The sequence below is a fragment of the Ips typographus genome, linkage group LG1 (assembly GCF_016097725.1).
Source record: "Ips typographus isolate SLU linkage group LG1, UJ_Ityp_2.0, whole genome shotgun sequence".
NCBI classification, from domain to species: domain Eukaryota; kingdom Metazoa; phylum Arthropoda; class Insecta; order Coleoptera; family Curculionidae; genus Ips; species Ips typographus.
In genome coordinates this window covers 7,379,718-7,395,880 of record NC_138422.1, presented here as the reverse complement: position 1 = coordinate 7,395,880, position 16,163 = coordinate 7,379,718, and the positions used below count along the sequence as shown (strand labels likewise).

General features: G+C 32.2%; 4 protein-coding genes across 7 annotated transcripts in view; 1 reads left to right on the top strand and 3 right to left on the bottom strand.

Moving 5' to 3' along the window:
* Positions 1 to 184: 184 nt before the first annotated feature.
* LOC145728911 (2-phosphoxylose phosphatase 1) lies at positions 185 to 5,048 on the bottom strand. The gene is made up of 7 exons (XM_081979460.1): positions 4,843 to 5,048; positions 4,490 to 4,790; positions 2,300 to 2,442; positions 1,221 to 1,600; positions 964 to 1,167; positions 716 to 854; positions 185 to 601 (listed from the first exon to the last, which is right to left on the bottom strand). Exons 2-7 carry the CDS (start codon positions 4,722 to 4,724, stop codon positions 206 to 208), a joined length of 1,497 nt encoding a protein of 498 aa, XP_081835586.1. The 5' UTR covers positions 4,725 to 4,790; positions 4,843 to 5,048; the 3' UTR covers positions 185 to 205.
* A 74-nt stretch (positions 5,049 to 5,122) lies between these two features.
* LOC145728988 (STING ER exit protein) lies at positions 5,123 to 6,463 on the top strand. Its single transcript, XM_081979588.1, has 3 exons — positions 5,123 to 5,387; positions 5,448 to 5,833; positions 5,947 to 6,463. The coding sequence occupies exons 1-3, from the start codon at positions 5,267 to 5,269 to the stop codon at positions 6,085 to 6,087; spliced, it is 648 nt and encodes a 215-aa protein (XP_081835714.1). The 5' UTR covers positions 5,123 to 5,266; the 3' UTR covers positions 6,088 to 6,463.
* Positions 6,464 to 7,134: 671 nt separating this feature from the next.
* Positions 7,135 to 12,713, bottom strand: LOC145728977 (uncharacterized). Of its 2 annotated transcripts, none has more exons than XM_081979574.1 (5): positions 12,473 to 12,713; positions 11,981 to 12,216; positions 10,059 to 10,260; positions 8,915 to 9,163; positions 7,135 to 8,253 (listed from the first exon to the last, which is right to left on the bottom strand). In XM_081979574.1, the coding sequence occupies exons 2-5, from the start codon at positions 12,179 to 12,181 to the stop codon at positions 7,979 to 7,981; spliced, it is 927 nt and encodes a 308-aa protein (XP_081835700.1). In that variant the 5' UTR covers positions 12,182 to 12,216; positions 12,473 to 12,713; the 3' UTR covers positions 7,135 to 7,978. The 2 variants fall into 2 exon arrangements, with proteins under 2 accessions (XP_081835700.1, XP_081835691.1); XM_081979565.1 differs by having other exon boundaries at positions 11,981 to 12,258; positions 12,473 to 12,712.
* Positions 12,714 to 13,374: 661 nt separating this feature from the next.
* Samuel (SAM-motif ubiquitously expressed punctatedly localized protein) overlaps positions 13,375 to 16,163 on the bottom strand; it is a 118,482-nt gene continuing 115,693 nt past the window's right edge. For all 3 annotated transcript variants that reach the window (XM_081979527.1, XM_081979534.1, XM_081979541.1), the window contains one exon: positions 13,375 to 14,729. In XM_081979527.1, the coding sequence (XP_081835653.1) occupies positions 14,493 to 14,729 (237 nt within the window). In that variant the 3' untranslated portion in view covers positions 13,375 to 14,492. The remainder of the gene's footprint in view (positions 14,730 to 16,163) is intronic.

Here is a 16,163-nt window from a genome sequence, read left to right as displayed (position 1 = left end):
TCCTACCAGGGATATTGGATAATTCCTTAACAGTTTGGAGGACGAATAAATAGGTAATTGTCACTGGTTGAACGGATATGGAATCACAGTCTCAATCCTAACTGTGAGATATGAAATAATTGTCCTCCCCTCTCACTTTAGGAGGAGGAATTGAAATTAGGAGGTAAAAAAAAACATCAATAAAAATATTCGACGAAATAATTTATTATCGAAATTGAAACAGCTCATCCATCGCATCATTTTCGACAGCTTTAAGACAAGCATCTTTAAAATTAGTTACATTCAAGGTACTAAAGTAGTCGTCGTGCAAAAATCTCACTATATCTTCTATCTTACATACACTATTCTTCTTGTCTAAAGTGACAGAGTGCCTACAAAAACTAATTTCTTTGGTAACATCTTTCCCATTGGAAACCAGTCTGAAATAAACGTCCCGATCGTCGTTTTGTCGGTGGCGATTGTCCTGGTATACCTCAAACACTAATCGGGACGCGTATCGTAAAAGGAGAGGATCGTGTAGTAAACCTAAAGCAGTAGCCAGTTGGAGAAGGGTAAAATCGTGACCTGAGTACAGAACTAATTTTGGTCCATCGGAACCAACCTGCAATATTAAATTTAAGATAGCATTTTTATTAGGGATACCCAAAAACAACGTGCAAATGAACATTACTTGTTTAACTAAAAAATCACTAAAAAAACACAATTGGACTCTTACCATATGAAGCATCTGTTGCACAATATGTCTTATTTGACCATAAGACTTCAACAAACACAATCGACGCCAATGAGGGTTTTTCCATTTTTGGTAGTGCACCCAATCAGTATATGCTATAATTCCAGCAACATTTTGCTTCCTATACAACAAAACAATTTTGTGAAGTTTCTACTACGTAGACAATAATTTATTTGTAAACACTATTTCCTTAAATGCCTAACCGAATGTATCACAATGTATAAAATTACCTAACACAATTAACGAGTCCTTCACAAGGCAGTACACTTCTGTGACAAACAAACGAGAAAAGGGAGTCCTTAATAACGTTGGGATCTTTCATAAGTGAACTATGTTCCGCATCAGTAGATAATAACAACTGACCAATGCTGCGTGAAAGTGTTTCAATTGCTGGATGCAACTTCAGTTGATGTGCTTCACTTTTTTGTACAAATCTACAAAAAAACAGTGAAATTCACGTAACTACTTCATAGCAAACTTTACGTACTTTCTTAAATTCTCAGTTATCGGACATTCGCAATCCTGAAAACAAAAACTCATTGACTGACTCTCGAGAATAACCACTTTGGCGAGAGTTTCATTGGAAATGAGACCAAATAAAAACGACAGCGCTGACTGAAATGTTCTTCTGTATCTGGTGCTGTAGACCAATACTTCTTCGGCTTTGAGCGTTTGTAAACTCGGCCACACGTTCCCGTAGCTCGCTTTTAAGGTTTTTCCCAAATTGAGCAATTGACTTACGCCTTGCATTGTTAATTGACCTAGCTGGCATTGATCCGCACTTCGAGGTAATACTGGAAAACTGTGAAACGGACCTGGACCAGTCCATTGTATTTTACCCGTTACGGTTAAGTTATTTAAATATGACTGAAAGAAAGAAATACAAAATATGTATGACATCAAAGAGTTTGTAAAGTGGTTGATGCTACACTCTGCTACAAATAGGATTAAGTCCTCAGCTCTGATTGCCATATTAATCACGAATAAAAGACTCTTTATGTACAAGTTTACAACACTCAAAGCAACACTGTCTTCTTGACTCTCTCAAAAGAGAGTATACAATAGGGTCGTAAACCATAGTGGAGTTTAAGGTTTTAATTTTAAATATAAGCTTTGGAAAATGTATGCATTGAAACGAGCTATAACATCTTCTGTTTTATATTTATTTTATAGAATCACTACAAAATAAACATAAAACATATACAAATTCAGTTTCGTCCTCCTAGACCGATGACGTTTCATTAAAATTGATATTAGACTATTATAGACATACATCCAGGGCATTGCGTCTCACTCAACTCACTAGAAACAGAAGAGAGATAGGGTACATGTCCCTTTCTACGTCACAGATATATGGTGTACCAAATAACTATGGTTTTCACTAACGTTTTTAAAAATGAAAAAATAGATGTCAAGTATTTCTCTACGTAACTACTTCTGATTTCCGCAAACATATTTTATTGGTTTACGACCCCATTATTATCGTTACTGTATGTACAAAATGGGCCCAAACATTATGGAAGAATCTAAATATTATGAACACTCAGCTGTCTATAGGAGGCCTACCTTGTAAGAACTTAAAATAGGAGTTTCTTCGGTATTGCAATTAATATTTGAGATCTTCTTAACATGTTGCAGAGGACCTCTGTCACCATGCCGAATTAATATTATTAATCCTTTCAGTATCCATTTTTTATTATCTAGAATTCCTAAAAAATAATCCAATAATGTAAATTTTTATATTGGTTTTTTTATTTAGTTTTTTTAGATACAAAAAATGTTTAGTCGTTTAAAATTCCTTTCAAGATTTAGTAGGAAAGTTTTGCGATTCCGCCTGAATATTTTGCACAACGTCAACGCCACTAGAAAAAAAGTGTTTTAAAGCAAATTTCGAAATATAAAAAAAACAACAGGAATACAATAATAATTCAAAAAACTGCTCAAAGTTTCAGATGCATAGAAAACATAATTTTCAGTTTTGGAGGTTGAACACGCTGGTAAAATTATGTTTCACAAGTATCTATTATACTTACAGTATGACAAAACATGTATGAAATAAATTAATCTTTAATCTAGGTTAGTTTAAAAAAACCTGGGCACCTCAATTTTTGTTTTATTCTCTGTGAGTAACATAAGGAGGTGGCATTGAATTCAACATCTCCCTTGATATACAGAGTAGCTTAAAAGACAATTAGTATCTTTCCACTTAATATTTTTTAAAGAAAACACCTGCATTTTGGACAATGTTTGCTTAGAATAAGTGTCCTGCAATGTGTGGATTGCTATAGTTGAAATTTTACTTTTTCGCTAATAGTTTGCTAAAATGTTGTTAATTACCAAGCTGTAATTTATGTTGATATGTACTTTTTTTAGTTTTAAAACCAGATTCAGAGACTTTAAAAAATTTCCACTTTGAGTGTGAGTGAACCTACTTTTTGATTAATGATTATTCAAGTTTAGGTATTTCTGAACGCGCAATTTTTTCAAAGCATTTGCAGGTTAAAATTTGTGATCTAATATCTAATTTAAGACATGTGTGTTTTTTCATTTTTCACCTGCTTGACGTCATTTTAGATGGATAAAGTTTTGACTATAGGTCACCAGACTTAATGTTCATACATTTTGTTTTGCTAAATTCATCTGCACCTACTTCACCAAATAATAAGAACTAAACTGCTTGCAGAAAATATGGATACAGCAAATTGTTTGGCAATTTTTAATGGTCTGTATTTCCAAAATGTTTTAGCCAAATTTAATAAACAAAAAAGTTGAGGCCTTTTGGAGACACAGGCCCTTAAAAAATTTCCAAAAAATAGCAGTATTTGTGCTTTAACTAGTACATAATTCAACCACACTTTTCCAGACCACCCTGCATACATAAAAAATACCTTTCTAAAATGAGACCCTTCAGGGATAATAAAAATATTATAAATTCCCATAGAAATTATTTGTTTACCTAATTTAATTTTACTCAAGATATTGTGCTGTTTCAAATTAAAAAGACTACCCTGTATACACATACTTCCAACCCCATTCTAATTTATAATTTTCCAAACATAGTTTGAAGAATTCATTGTTTCCAAATTTAAAAGATAGAAATTGTTCTGGCAACATGTCCACATAAAATAGATGCAGCAGTAGTTAATTATAGGTACAGTTGTGTTCATAAATTCCTGAGACATGGGTAACTAATGTATATAAATTGGTCTATGAGTTTGTCTAGTGTGAAAGTGAAAAAAGTGACATTTTTCAGTAATACCAATCCTTCTAAAGCAGATTTTGCTGTAAGATGCCAAATACCCCAGCTTAATAGTGTACAAGAGTCCAAACTATTGCCTACTCTAAATTGCTTTAGAAAAAGGATGCTTGTACCACTTTATTTTGAAATTTGTAGCATCATAGGCAGTGTACAAAGAGTGCCACACTTTTTTATGATTACCCATGGCATTAAAGTTTCAAGTCCAAAGAAGTAATAATAAGTGTTTAAGAGTATTTTAATTGTTATTAATTTAAATGTCAATGTCAGTATTTAAAGATTTGTTTTAGTAGCTAAAACTAACTGTTCTTTAATAATAACACAAAAGATAAAACTGGAATGTTATTTATTTGTTAACAGCAGGTTTTGTCAGTTTTCACTGTTTTCTTTCCTATTACAACTTATCTTTAGAAATTTGTAAAGAAAAAAAAAAAAAACTAGGTACACAAATAATGGTGCTTTCCTCTGTACTGCTAGTACATAATAAACAAAATACTCACCTTCATCACCTTGATAAATCTCTTCAGGAAAGTTGCACAGCTTAAATAGCCTTTTGGTTTTAACATTTGCTAATCCTAAATTATGAAACAATTCAGTGGTAACAGGTACAAAAGATGCATTAGTTTCTTTTTTATCAAGCAGTTTGTATATGCCAGCAATGACTAGTAGTATCCATATAATCAGAAGTAAATAGCAATGCACTGCTCGATTCTGGGATACTAGGCGCAGGGTCATTGATATGTTAGTATGATAACGTTCATTGACAAATTGTGCAAAGAAACTGACCACTAATTTCTATTCCTTAAATAAAAATGATATTTAGGTATTTAAAGTGTTTTAAATCAGGACTTACCTCTAGATTTATAGAACACTTCTGATAGATACTTCCATTTTGGTTGAATATACTTGAGCATATTCATATTTTTCTAAATCTATCAAGAGAAAGTTAAATGTTAGGTTCATGATTGAACATTATACCAATGAGCCTTACAAATATAAAAACGTTTATTTATAATAAACAATAGTTATGGAATAAGGTAAACATAAACAAACAAAACCCTGAGACTTGACAGAAGACAGAAATGACAGACACTACAGACACACAGCCGCTAAACCAATAATAAGAAGAAGAAGAAGGAAACCTAACCTAAAAGAAAAAGGACAGGTTAATTATTGTTTATTGTTGTTATTTTACAAATTTGTTAAAAACTCACTTGATCTTGGGCTAAAGCTCACTTTTATATCAAAAGTTAGTCAACATAATATTCGTTTTAATTATGCCCAAAGTGGTATCAAGAAGTATAGCTTGTTCAGACACCAAAGACCAGGAAGAATATGGAGATGAAAAGCCTTTACATATTTATTACTGCCTTTGTGGCCAAATGACTCTTATATTAGGTAAGCACAGATTTCAGATTCTTAATCCTACTAGATTTAACCTTTTACATGCCATTGCAGATTGTTCAATAGAAAAACTACCATTACGCAAAAGAGATGGAGCTCGAGTTTTGGATGGGACTAACCATGCTCACAAAATCACCTGTGACAGTGATGAAATTATATTCCTCAAACGTGCTGAAGGAATAGAAAAGCAGTACAGAATGAAGTGCAAGAAATGTGGGCTGCTGCTTTACTACAAACATGATCCCCATTCTGCTGTTAATTTCATTGTGAGAGGATCTGTGATTACTTCATCTAATGAAGGTCCTATTGGAGACATTTATAATCAAGTGGCTATTGAAAAACCAAAGAAAATTATGGTTACTAAACACACAAAAAACATGGGAAAGTTCAGTTCTGTTACAGTTTCTACTATTGATGAAGAAGAAGATGAAATTGAAGCAGTAAGTGGTTTGGTTAAGTTATATTTAATATTTGGCTAAAACCTAGTGGTACAACTAATCAGAGTGTACTATTTGTATGTTGACTGTTATGTATAAATGTCAATGTTTTTCAGCGTGAGGTTGCAGACAGCTATGCAAATAATGCTAGAATTATTGAAAAACAACTAGAACGAAAAGGTATACATAAAAGGAAGCAAGATCAGGACAAAGCCAATGAAATTAAGAGAGTTCGAGGTACTTTAATTGATAAGTAAATGTGAAATACTGTTAAGAAACAGATGTAATTTGTGTTGATAAAAGTTGACAAACAGAATTTTAGTTAAGTATAGTTTAACATAATTATTATTTGTATTATATATTAGATTTAAAAATGATTCTTCTTTTCTTAATTATTCTTCGAAATAAATGTGTTTATTGTTATTTATTGTTAGGGGAACGGTCAGGAAAAATATGCAAAATGGTAATAATGTCCATTGTTGAAGTTAGAAAAAACAGTAGATAAAGATAATTATGTTTTGGTGTTCATTAAAATTTAAATATCATTTAACTTATACTAGAAGTTTAAAATAAATCCAGATAAATTCTTTGTAATTGCAAATGTACCAATAAAAAATGTCATTTTCATTCGGACCATTAATCAATTTTTTTTTTACTACTCATGGCCTAAATCTGTCTGAAAATTGACTTATTCTATTAATCATCAAAACAGAAAAGTTCTAACGTTGGCATTTCGTTATGTTATTAAAGGGGGATTTTACGCACATGGCTTTGTAATGTTTGTTTACATTATGTTTCCCCGGTGGAAAAAATAACTTTACACCCTAGAGCTTTCGATCACTTTTACGGCTTATTGTACGCCTCTGAAAATAACGGGCGGTAAACTTAGAAAAAAGCCCGTCGTAATTATTGGCAATGGGCGGTAAAGTAAAAATAAACCATACTAGACATAGAAAAACTATTTTTTATCCTCGTCTATCCCATTGAGTAATGATAAATATTTGAATTTTTCATTTAGGTATGTGAGGGTCCTGAATTATGTAAGCTTCTAGGAAGTTGTTCAGCAAACGTTTCTCAAATATCGGTAATATGGGGTACTTTCCATATGTACTTTTAGTTGAGGTTATATTGCTTATTTCCGTGCCTAGAGGGTTATAACGTCATAGGAGAGTTACTTTAGGTCACCTTGGTACACCCTCCACCACCAATGCAATGTCACCAAGTGATGCAGTTCTTCTTTAAATTTTAGGAAATATTCAGAGGTAACCATGCTGCTTTCGTAAAAAATATTAAAACAAGTTAGATCAAGATCAGTATACATCCATTTATTTTCTCATTAAATGTATGATTTATTTGCACGTATTTGAAACATAAAAGCAAGCAGTAATTTCACCTTCTAATATTATTCTATTATAATAGTGTTGATGATTTTCATAAACCAGTTATACCATAGAGGTATAATAGAGGTGAAAATGTTGTTGGAAGAAAGACTCGTCTTTATATTTCCGGAAATTTACATAGTAAATAAATCTAAGTAGATAGATACCCAAAAAGTGGATAAAATATTATTATACAGGTTAGTTTTGGCAGGAAAACCCCATTTCCCGGCCAGATAAGAAAAAAAACTAGTATACTATCTAGCCAGGAAATTGGGTTTTCTTGTCTCGAACACCCTGTATATATATGTATTTATTTAGAAATGAAAACAGTTTGTGTTATAAATATAATTTGTTTCATTTTATGTAAGTCTAGAAAATTGATATTGATATGTTTATGATTAATTAATATACAAATGAATTACCATGATGGATTCGAAATGTTAATTTAAGGTGTCAGAAAAGGTTTTAAGTATAACAAATTAAGACCGAATGATTAAAAGGAAGTTAAATAGAGGAGTTCAGTGTCTTATAACTTTAGATTTTTCAAAATTTTCAGTTTACAGTGTGTTCCACAAAGGACTAAAGTAAAAAGGACTAGATTTTTTAAGTGGAACAGCTTGTATGTTACTGCATTTTTGAATAGTCCTATTAAAAGTCAAACATTTTCTATAATATCTAGGAAAAATAGAAATATCGAGAGTTGTTATGTATAGTTGGAAATATCCACTTTTCTAGAAAGAACAAATTAAATTATTAATAAGAAAGTAACTTAGTGCCGATGCACTAATCTAGTATGATGTCTACGATCTGGAGACGAGTCTTCTCCAACAAAACTACCTCTCCTCGACCACGTTTCGTCGTCGACCACCATCGACAACCTTCGACTCTCATTGACAAGGGACACCCTTCTGCCCAAGTCGCCAGCCATCGATAGTTTTCGTGACAACCTTCGACTCTGATAGCCCGCTACGGCTCCATCTCCTGATGATGATGGTAGCGATGCAGGAAACGAACATCTACGATGAAGTGGTGCCGGTTTCGAACCTGAACAAATCAGAAAAGTTCTATCAGATACATTATTTTTTTGAAAATAGCGGCTTTTAGACTGTATCACACTATATCACACATATAGACTTTTTTCAAAATAATGTTAGAAATTTTAGAAAAACTTGTAATTCATTCTCATAAGGAGAATAATGCTACCTAGTCCTCTATCCCATTTTAATATTCTGCTTTTTAATAAGTGTCCGACATTTCACAGGGCGATTCCTCAGGTGTTTTAAAGGTAAAAAGTCCATATAGACGTGGGTCCGCAAGGCCTTACTTATCGAGCTACAGGGTGTTTAAAATTAATTTTAATTAGCGCCCTCTACATCTAAGAGCAAAACCAAGAACTAATTTAAGTTTCTCATGTTATAACTTTAAAAAATTAAATAAAATGGTATAGTAAAAATGCGATGAATGTAATTGCTTGTTCTCAACGAACCATTTTGCTATTTAACTTTTTTTCTATCTCATATACTCATATAAAATTTCTCATTCATTTAAAGTGGTGGGTCTCAAAAATCTAGATCAACATTATTTTGCAAAAAAACCATACACACGCACACATTTAAACATCACAGATGTCACAGAATCACCCATCAACCGCGTCCCTAACTACCTTAGTCAAGTCGCAATTGTGGGCGGATAGAGTTCCGCCTACCATGATGCTGGTTAAATTCGCCCTCCTCGTCACAGTGTTGTTCTAGGACACTCTCTCTTCTTACCAACTCCTTCCGGTGGTGTTTTAGTACAGTCAGATCCGCTAGCGAACATTTCCTGTTCGGTGGTGTTTTTGTGCCCTTTTTTCCATTATTCGTAGTGGGCGCAACTTTAGCTCGATAGAGCTCAAGTAAGGCGGCTCCCAAAGAAGTTAGTAGAAGAGCCGCAATGATACAGTTGACTATTGTAGCTGAAGAAAATATAATAATTAGAATCATTAATATTATTATTATTCAGGGTGCTTGACTTTGCTATATCTATAGTTACTTGTTTTGTATTTATAGTGAAACACCCTGTATACAGTGCGTTTTTTTTAACGCGCAACATAGGATTTCACGTGTTAAATTTTTAAGCCCATGATAGACCATGTTATTTTGGAACTACAAGTATAAAACTTGACGGGTGGCTATTTCGTACCCTGAAGCTTACGTAAATTTACCAATTCGGCCTAAAAAGTGTTAAAAAACTTGCAAAAAATCATCTTTTTTCGAAAAGGTTTTATCGTTTCATACTCCCTGTATGCATTGTTGTTCTTTGTTGTTTTTGATACTGGCAGGGCAGGTAGCAGGTAAAATTTGGCGTAGAAAGTAAAACAGGGTGATCATTAACTTTATATCAAGAAAGTTAAGAACAAAAGAAGTATTTTTATAGGTGAATTGTTCAAATTGACCTCCGTTTGAAGCCAAACAGTATATTCCAAACAATCATAAAATGCCCTTTTGACGTTCAAAAGATGTCGGGTCGTGATGCAGTCAAAATAAGTCACTTTACCTGCTACCTGCCCTGCCAGTATCAAAAACAACAAGGAACAACAATGCATACAGGGAGTATGAAAGGATAAAATCTTTTCGAAAAAAAATGATTTTTTTCCAGTTTTAAATCACTTTTTAGACCAAATTGGTAGACTTACTTAAGCTTCAGGGTACTAAAGACACACCCGTCAAGTTTTATACTTGTAGTTCCAAAATAACATGGTCTAACATGGGCTTAAAAATTTAACACGTAAAATCCTATGTTGCGCGTTAAAAAAAACGCACTGTATTTATATTGGTGTAGTTAATTTTAGTGAATGTTTTTCTACTTACTTTGAGTTTCGTTAGAGTTGTTTTTTGCCGAATACTTTTTGTTCTTGAAATAGAATCTTGGAATTTTATGTTTGGCTAAGTTGGTTATGTCTTCTGGTACGCAACTGAGTCTCCAAAATAAGTATTCAGAACATAATAGCGACAGTTCCTGTGATTTGTCCGGCTTAGGGCAACTTGGTGGTAATTTTGCCGTTAAGTTGACCTAAAATTTGTAAAAGTTAGGTCAAAGTGAAAAAGAAATTTATAATCAAACAACAAGTAGGTCATTATTAGTTAGGCTCACTTAAAAAAAATCTTTTACTATACAGGATGGTTCCAAAAAAGCTTTGCAAAAATAAGGTTATTTTCAGCGTTAATACAGTCGATATTTCTAAAACTCTAAAAAATAACTTTTTGAAAATTTCGTTCTTCGTTCGTGTTTTCGTTGGGGTCTCCACATCTAAAATATTTTCAGTTTTCGCGGTACCACCCTGTATATTATTATAGTAATTGATTCTTCTAACGATTTCAAGTATGTTTCATGTATGACCATTTATATTCAACTGTTTTCGAGATACTGAAGTTTAAAAAATAACATTTTCAAAATTTGAACATTGTCATAGCTTTTAGTCAGATAAAGATAGGAACATGCAAAACCGTTTGCAAGCTTCTATCTTAACTTTTTGAAATCTATCACCCAGTAATATTTTTTAATTTTGACAGTTGTCAAAAATTTATAAGAATAAAAAAAATGTCAAACCTGTCAACTTTGCAGTATGCAAGCCGTTTTGCTCTATCTCATTCTGGTTAGAAACTATGACACTCCAAAATGTAAAAATTTCATTGTTCAAACTTCAATATCTTGAAAACAGTTGAATTTAGATATACTCTAAATTATGATAAATGAAACATACTTGCAACCGTTAGGAGAATCTAAAAATACTATATACAGGGTGTTGCATTTAAAAAAGTGAACTTTTCTGTACCAACTATAAGAATTCAAAATATGTTTTGCTTAGAAAATAAAAGTTTTTATTGTATTTTGGAATCTAGATTTTTGAAATATCAAGCTTAAATCTTGGGCATGACAAACATGATGACTCTCATCTTGTTTTCGCAGATCCAGAGGGTTTTTAAAAAGTCTGCATTTTATCGGTACTTTTCCTGTATTTCCTTTTTTGCGTTAAATGTGCTCTTTCTAACAACATATAACATATAAGAGAGATAAATTGGATTCTTTATTGTAGAAACCATAGCAACCCAAAAAAAATTAACAACAGTAAAATAGTCGTTTTCTTAATGCAAATATTAAAATTCTTCTTCTTCGTTTTTCATTTTTATAAAAGACAGCATAGTTTAAACTAGCAAAGTTGCAGTATTTTTCCTGAATCGCCTGATGTCAAATTTAACATATGTCGATCATTCGTCAATTTTTTGACACATGTTTTGCTCAATTGGCAGATTTCATTTCTCTCAATTCAAATATGCATACTTAATTGAGTTGTTGGTTACTTTTGAAAAAATGCCTAAACTTAAGCTAACCTAAACTGTTTTAACCCAACTACTTTATAACAAAAATTGTACCATTGAAGAGATACTTAAAGTATATTTAACTTCATATCAGTCTACTGTTAGTTTTGTGACTTTTATTTATAGTTTCTCATATTCTAAAGTGCATAAAATAGTATATAAACCACGTGACTAAAGTGACTTTTAATCCCTTGCAATTTTCAAATCTTTTGCCACGGGATTAAACACTTACTCCTTAGGTTTACAATTATTGAGATCTACTGAGATGCAATGGATGGATTACACTAATGAGCATTTAATTAAAGTAGTTTCGTTATAGTCTTGATTGTAATTCCAAATGCATCGTTACAATGCAAAAGTCTTTTTTCACTTTTATCGCCAGAAATAGCGAGAATACAAACTAATATTCTTACCTTATTTAGTTCTTTCTGTTTTTCCGTCTCCATTGCATTTTCCTCCGTTGTGTTGGTAGCATTTTTGGCAGCATCTTTATCCAGGTACTGGTTGAGTGTTACAATTTTAGCGTAGTAAACTGCTGACAGTATTAAAGCCGTTATACACAAAAGTGATAAAGCTAACTGGTTCTCATCTTGATACGTGTCTGCTTGTGGCATGATTCAGAATAATGTCTTCAACAGCAATAATAAACCTGGCAGTTCCAACTTTGTTACTATTTATTTATTTTGTTTGCCTAAAATACGACCGAGATATAAATTTTATGTTAATTACTCGTTTACAACAGTTTCGCCACTAGAATGTAAATACTAGTTGCGTTAATATTTGTTTATTAACGCTTTTAGTCTCTGATTGCACATTTTCAGAAAAACTTGCATGTTTTTTGATCAGGTGGACTTTAAGCAAGAAAATAACTTTTAGGAGGTTTTGGTTTTTAATGTTTTGATTACCTTGCTAATCCAGTTATCAGACGAGATAAGATTAGTTAGTACTACTGATATTCCACAATCTCCAATCACATTGTTTTAAAAAAAAAACAAACACTGTTAAAGAATTAAGTTATATGATGATGCCAAAAACACTGAAAAGGTTCTGGATTTATGTGGCGTAGGTTGAACGTGGAAAATCAATATTCTGGAAACAGCCAGCAAAGTTTCCGAGTCAGCATTTCGGTATTTTGTACAGAAAATGTCTGGATTACTGGAGAAAAGCGACGAATTCAGTTTCTCGCACGCAGGCGTTTCTAATAGAATTGATTAGGATTTGTCCCTTCGCAATTGGAACAAAATAAATAGATACAATATTGATAAATCTGTATATAAAATCGTTCTATTTATTAAAGCTACATCATTATTTTTTTTGCAGTGGTTTGAAGTAATACAGATAGTTGCCCTCATGTGCTTATAAAACCATTAGGTTATATGAGAAGACTCTAACAGCGCTTTCAAGATCAAAATAGTATTATAATAATAATGAGTGATAAAAATTTCATTTACCACCTTTAGATTCTATAAAACTGAAAACCTCACAAACTGTATGAATAAACTGTCAAAATATACTTGAGTGTAGACAAAGTACACAAAATGCACTGAGAAAGTGCCAAAAAACCTGTGTGGCTTGAAATAAGAATCTTATACCAAAATATGTAAAGAGAACGTGAATTTAATTCTTGATGATGAACATGGCGCAAATTTGTGGGAACTTCTGCTAAGCTTTCGATTGTTGATATTGGAAAAACTAAAATTATTTTACTAACTATTTGGACATTTGCCAGTTATCAATATCATTCTTAATAGTTCTTATTAATTTTTCAATAAAAACGACTAGGATAACAGAGCAGAACACAAAACTGTAAGTTGGTAGAGATTTTATTGGACAAATACTTTACAAAAATAACAATATGTTTCAGTTAAAACAAATTAATTTAACATTAAATAATATGTAACTATATTGCATTCGTTTTACGCATTTGTATAGCAAGGTGTTTCTTAATGATATAGGTCGTAAACGAAAGAATGCATTTTTAAACTAATTTTATGTATGTTAAATTACAAAATGTCGAAATGTTTAAAAGATATTGTTTTCCTTGCTGGAAGCTCATTAAATTTTCGCTGAAATGTATATTGAATAATGTTATGGACAAAACAAGGTTTTACACGTATCATTATTCAATTTTTCTAGGTTGCTATTGTTACAAACGCCGCATAACCAGATTAAGATTCTAGACATTCTGGAAGCATCAAATAGTGAAAACAGTGGTGCAATAGTAAGCAAGAAACGAAGTAGTAAAATGTGATCTAAGTGATTTTAGTGGTTTAAAAGTGATTTCTAGTGTTGTTTAATATAAAGTCTGTTAATTTTATTCAAATCTCACTTTTTAAAAAAGAACCCCCGTAACCCCGTAACGTGTAACACTATATTAATAAAGTTATCAAAAAGAAGTAAAAACGTTTTGTTACTTTGTTACTATTGAGTATTTCACTGGGTTTTGTTATTATGAGCATGTTTTATTTCACTGTCTTAATCCAATCAACATCAGAATGACATTTTAACAAATTTGGCAAGAGGGATATTATATTAACTACCTTCTGAACTAATTTTATCTAACTTTGGCCCACTGTATTTAGAAACCAATGAATTACGGCTGATTATTAAGAAACACCCTGTATACTTTGCTGCGATAGGAATCTATTCGCCTGTCACGCAATGATTAAAGGTAAAAGGCTATAGGTAATCGTGAACTATTCGATTTCTTATTGGTTTCGTCTTCTAAAAAACCTTCTATATACATTGTTGAGCAATAATCTTACTACTAAAGTAAGTAGTCTTAAGTACATTCAAAAATACAGCATTTCAATCTATATAGAAAAACGGTTATAAAAACATTTGAACACTAAACATTGCTTCAATTGAGCGACTCTGAACAGGTCAAAAACTAAAGAATAAATATTGTACTTAAAACACAAAAAATCACGAAGCCCCTCCTGAATCTGAGGTGTTTCCTCCGTTATTCGTTGGAGTCTCAGGACTGCCCCCGCTGTTGTGACAATGAGAACAATGTAAGCAAAGATTGCTACTGCCCAATTTTTTTGCTAGCACTGATCTCAGTTTTAAGGCTGGTCCTAGTTTCATTCCTATCGTTTGGGTGAGATGCTCTTCGGTAAGAAGAGGTAAACCGGCACCGTCTATTCGTTGATCTCTAAAATACTGAAACAAAAAAATTGAATTTGTTAGAATAATTTGCGTATACAAACTTTAGCATAAAACAGTAATCCAGGATAATAAAATTTGAAACAATGTCGAGTTAAAACTAAAGATAATGTAAATGCATGTAAATGGAGCGAAACAAGCTCGAGTCTGGCGTGCGCGGGGGATAAGTTAGGACACGATGCGTTTCGACCAGGCACGCGAGCCAATTCGCATTGTATAAAAGGCTTCCGGTTTTGTTAATGGGGACCCACTCTTAGATTGCCTTTTAGACCGTATACTGCTTGCCACTGCAATGCATGCAGAATATTGCACAGTCCTACTTATGTAGCGGAACGCCTTGTAAGGTAATGTAAATCGAGCTTTAGTACCACATGCTCATTTTACAAACATATTTTTTTGTATTATGAGGCACTTCTTAAGGCTCATATTCAGTGTTAAGATAAATTATTTTGATTTAATAGATAATACAGAATTTTTCAGAAGATTTCGATTGAGAAAACCTTGGTCAACGTCTGTTAAATAAAATTGCAAACAATACAGTGTCACGTAACACGTTTTTGCTATAACCAAATTTTTAACAGAGGTTTATATTTACTCGTCCGATAACTATTCCACGGTTAAATTGACACTTGTAAAACCGACCCTTAACTTAATTTCGTTATTTTTTATTGAAATTAGCTAAATATAACTTCTATATTGTACTTCAACATTTTTTTTTGTAGATTTTATGAAAATTTAGATTTTGATGAAAACTGTAAAACTATTGTAATGTCCGTGAGATCTGAGATTGCCTCACACTCTACATTGAATTGTCGTTTTAAGGCAAAATCCCGATGGGTTTTTTAAAAAATTTTATTTGCCGACATTACAATAGTTTTACAGTTTTTATTTTAATTTTTATTATGTTTGAATGTAAAAGCACTGTTTTGACTGTGTGTTTTGTAATGTATACAATGTTCGTCTTTGTGTTGACTGACCTGACCTCTTTTTAAGGTCTGATAATGGCTTAAGAGCTGAAACCGGTAGCCAGAATAAAAATTTTGTGGCAACCACTTAATTTTTTTTTATTCTTCTTCCTGAGTAAAAAACATGGGCCACTATGAAGATTGGAACAACTTTATCTTAAGAAAATATATTTTTATTTGAGCCATTGAAAAGATTCATTGATTTAATTGAAAATCACAGGTTAACATCTCCAATTTCAGGTAAATTTTTTATTTTTTATAATGCCCTCTGACCATTTTTTAAATAAATATCTACAGAATGAAAGTCGGACATTAAACATTGATCACACCACAGACATTATAGGAAATAATGCCCTCAGTCGCAGTAGACCTCATGCATTATTGTCGTTATAATGCCCTTGGTATCTTAATTTCTATTTTATCGTATTCGTTAGTCGTAAAAAAATATATGACACTATTCTCAAAT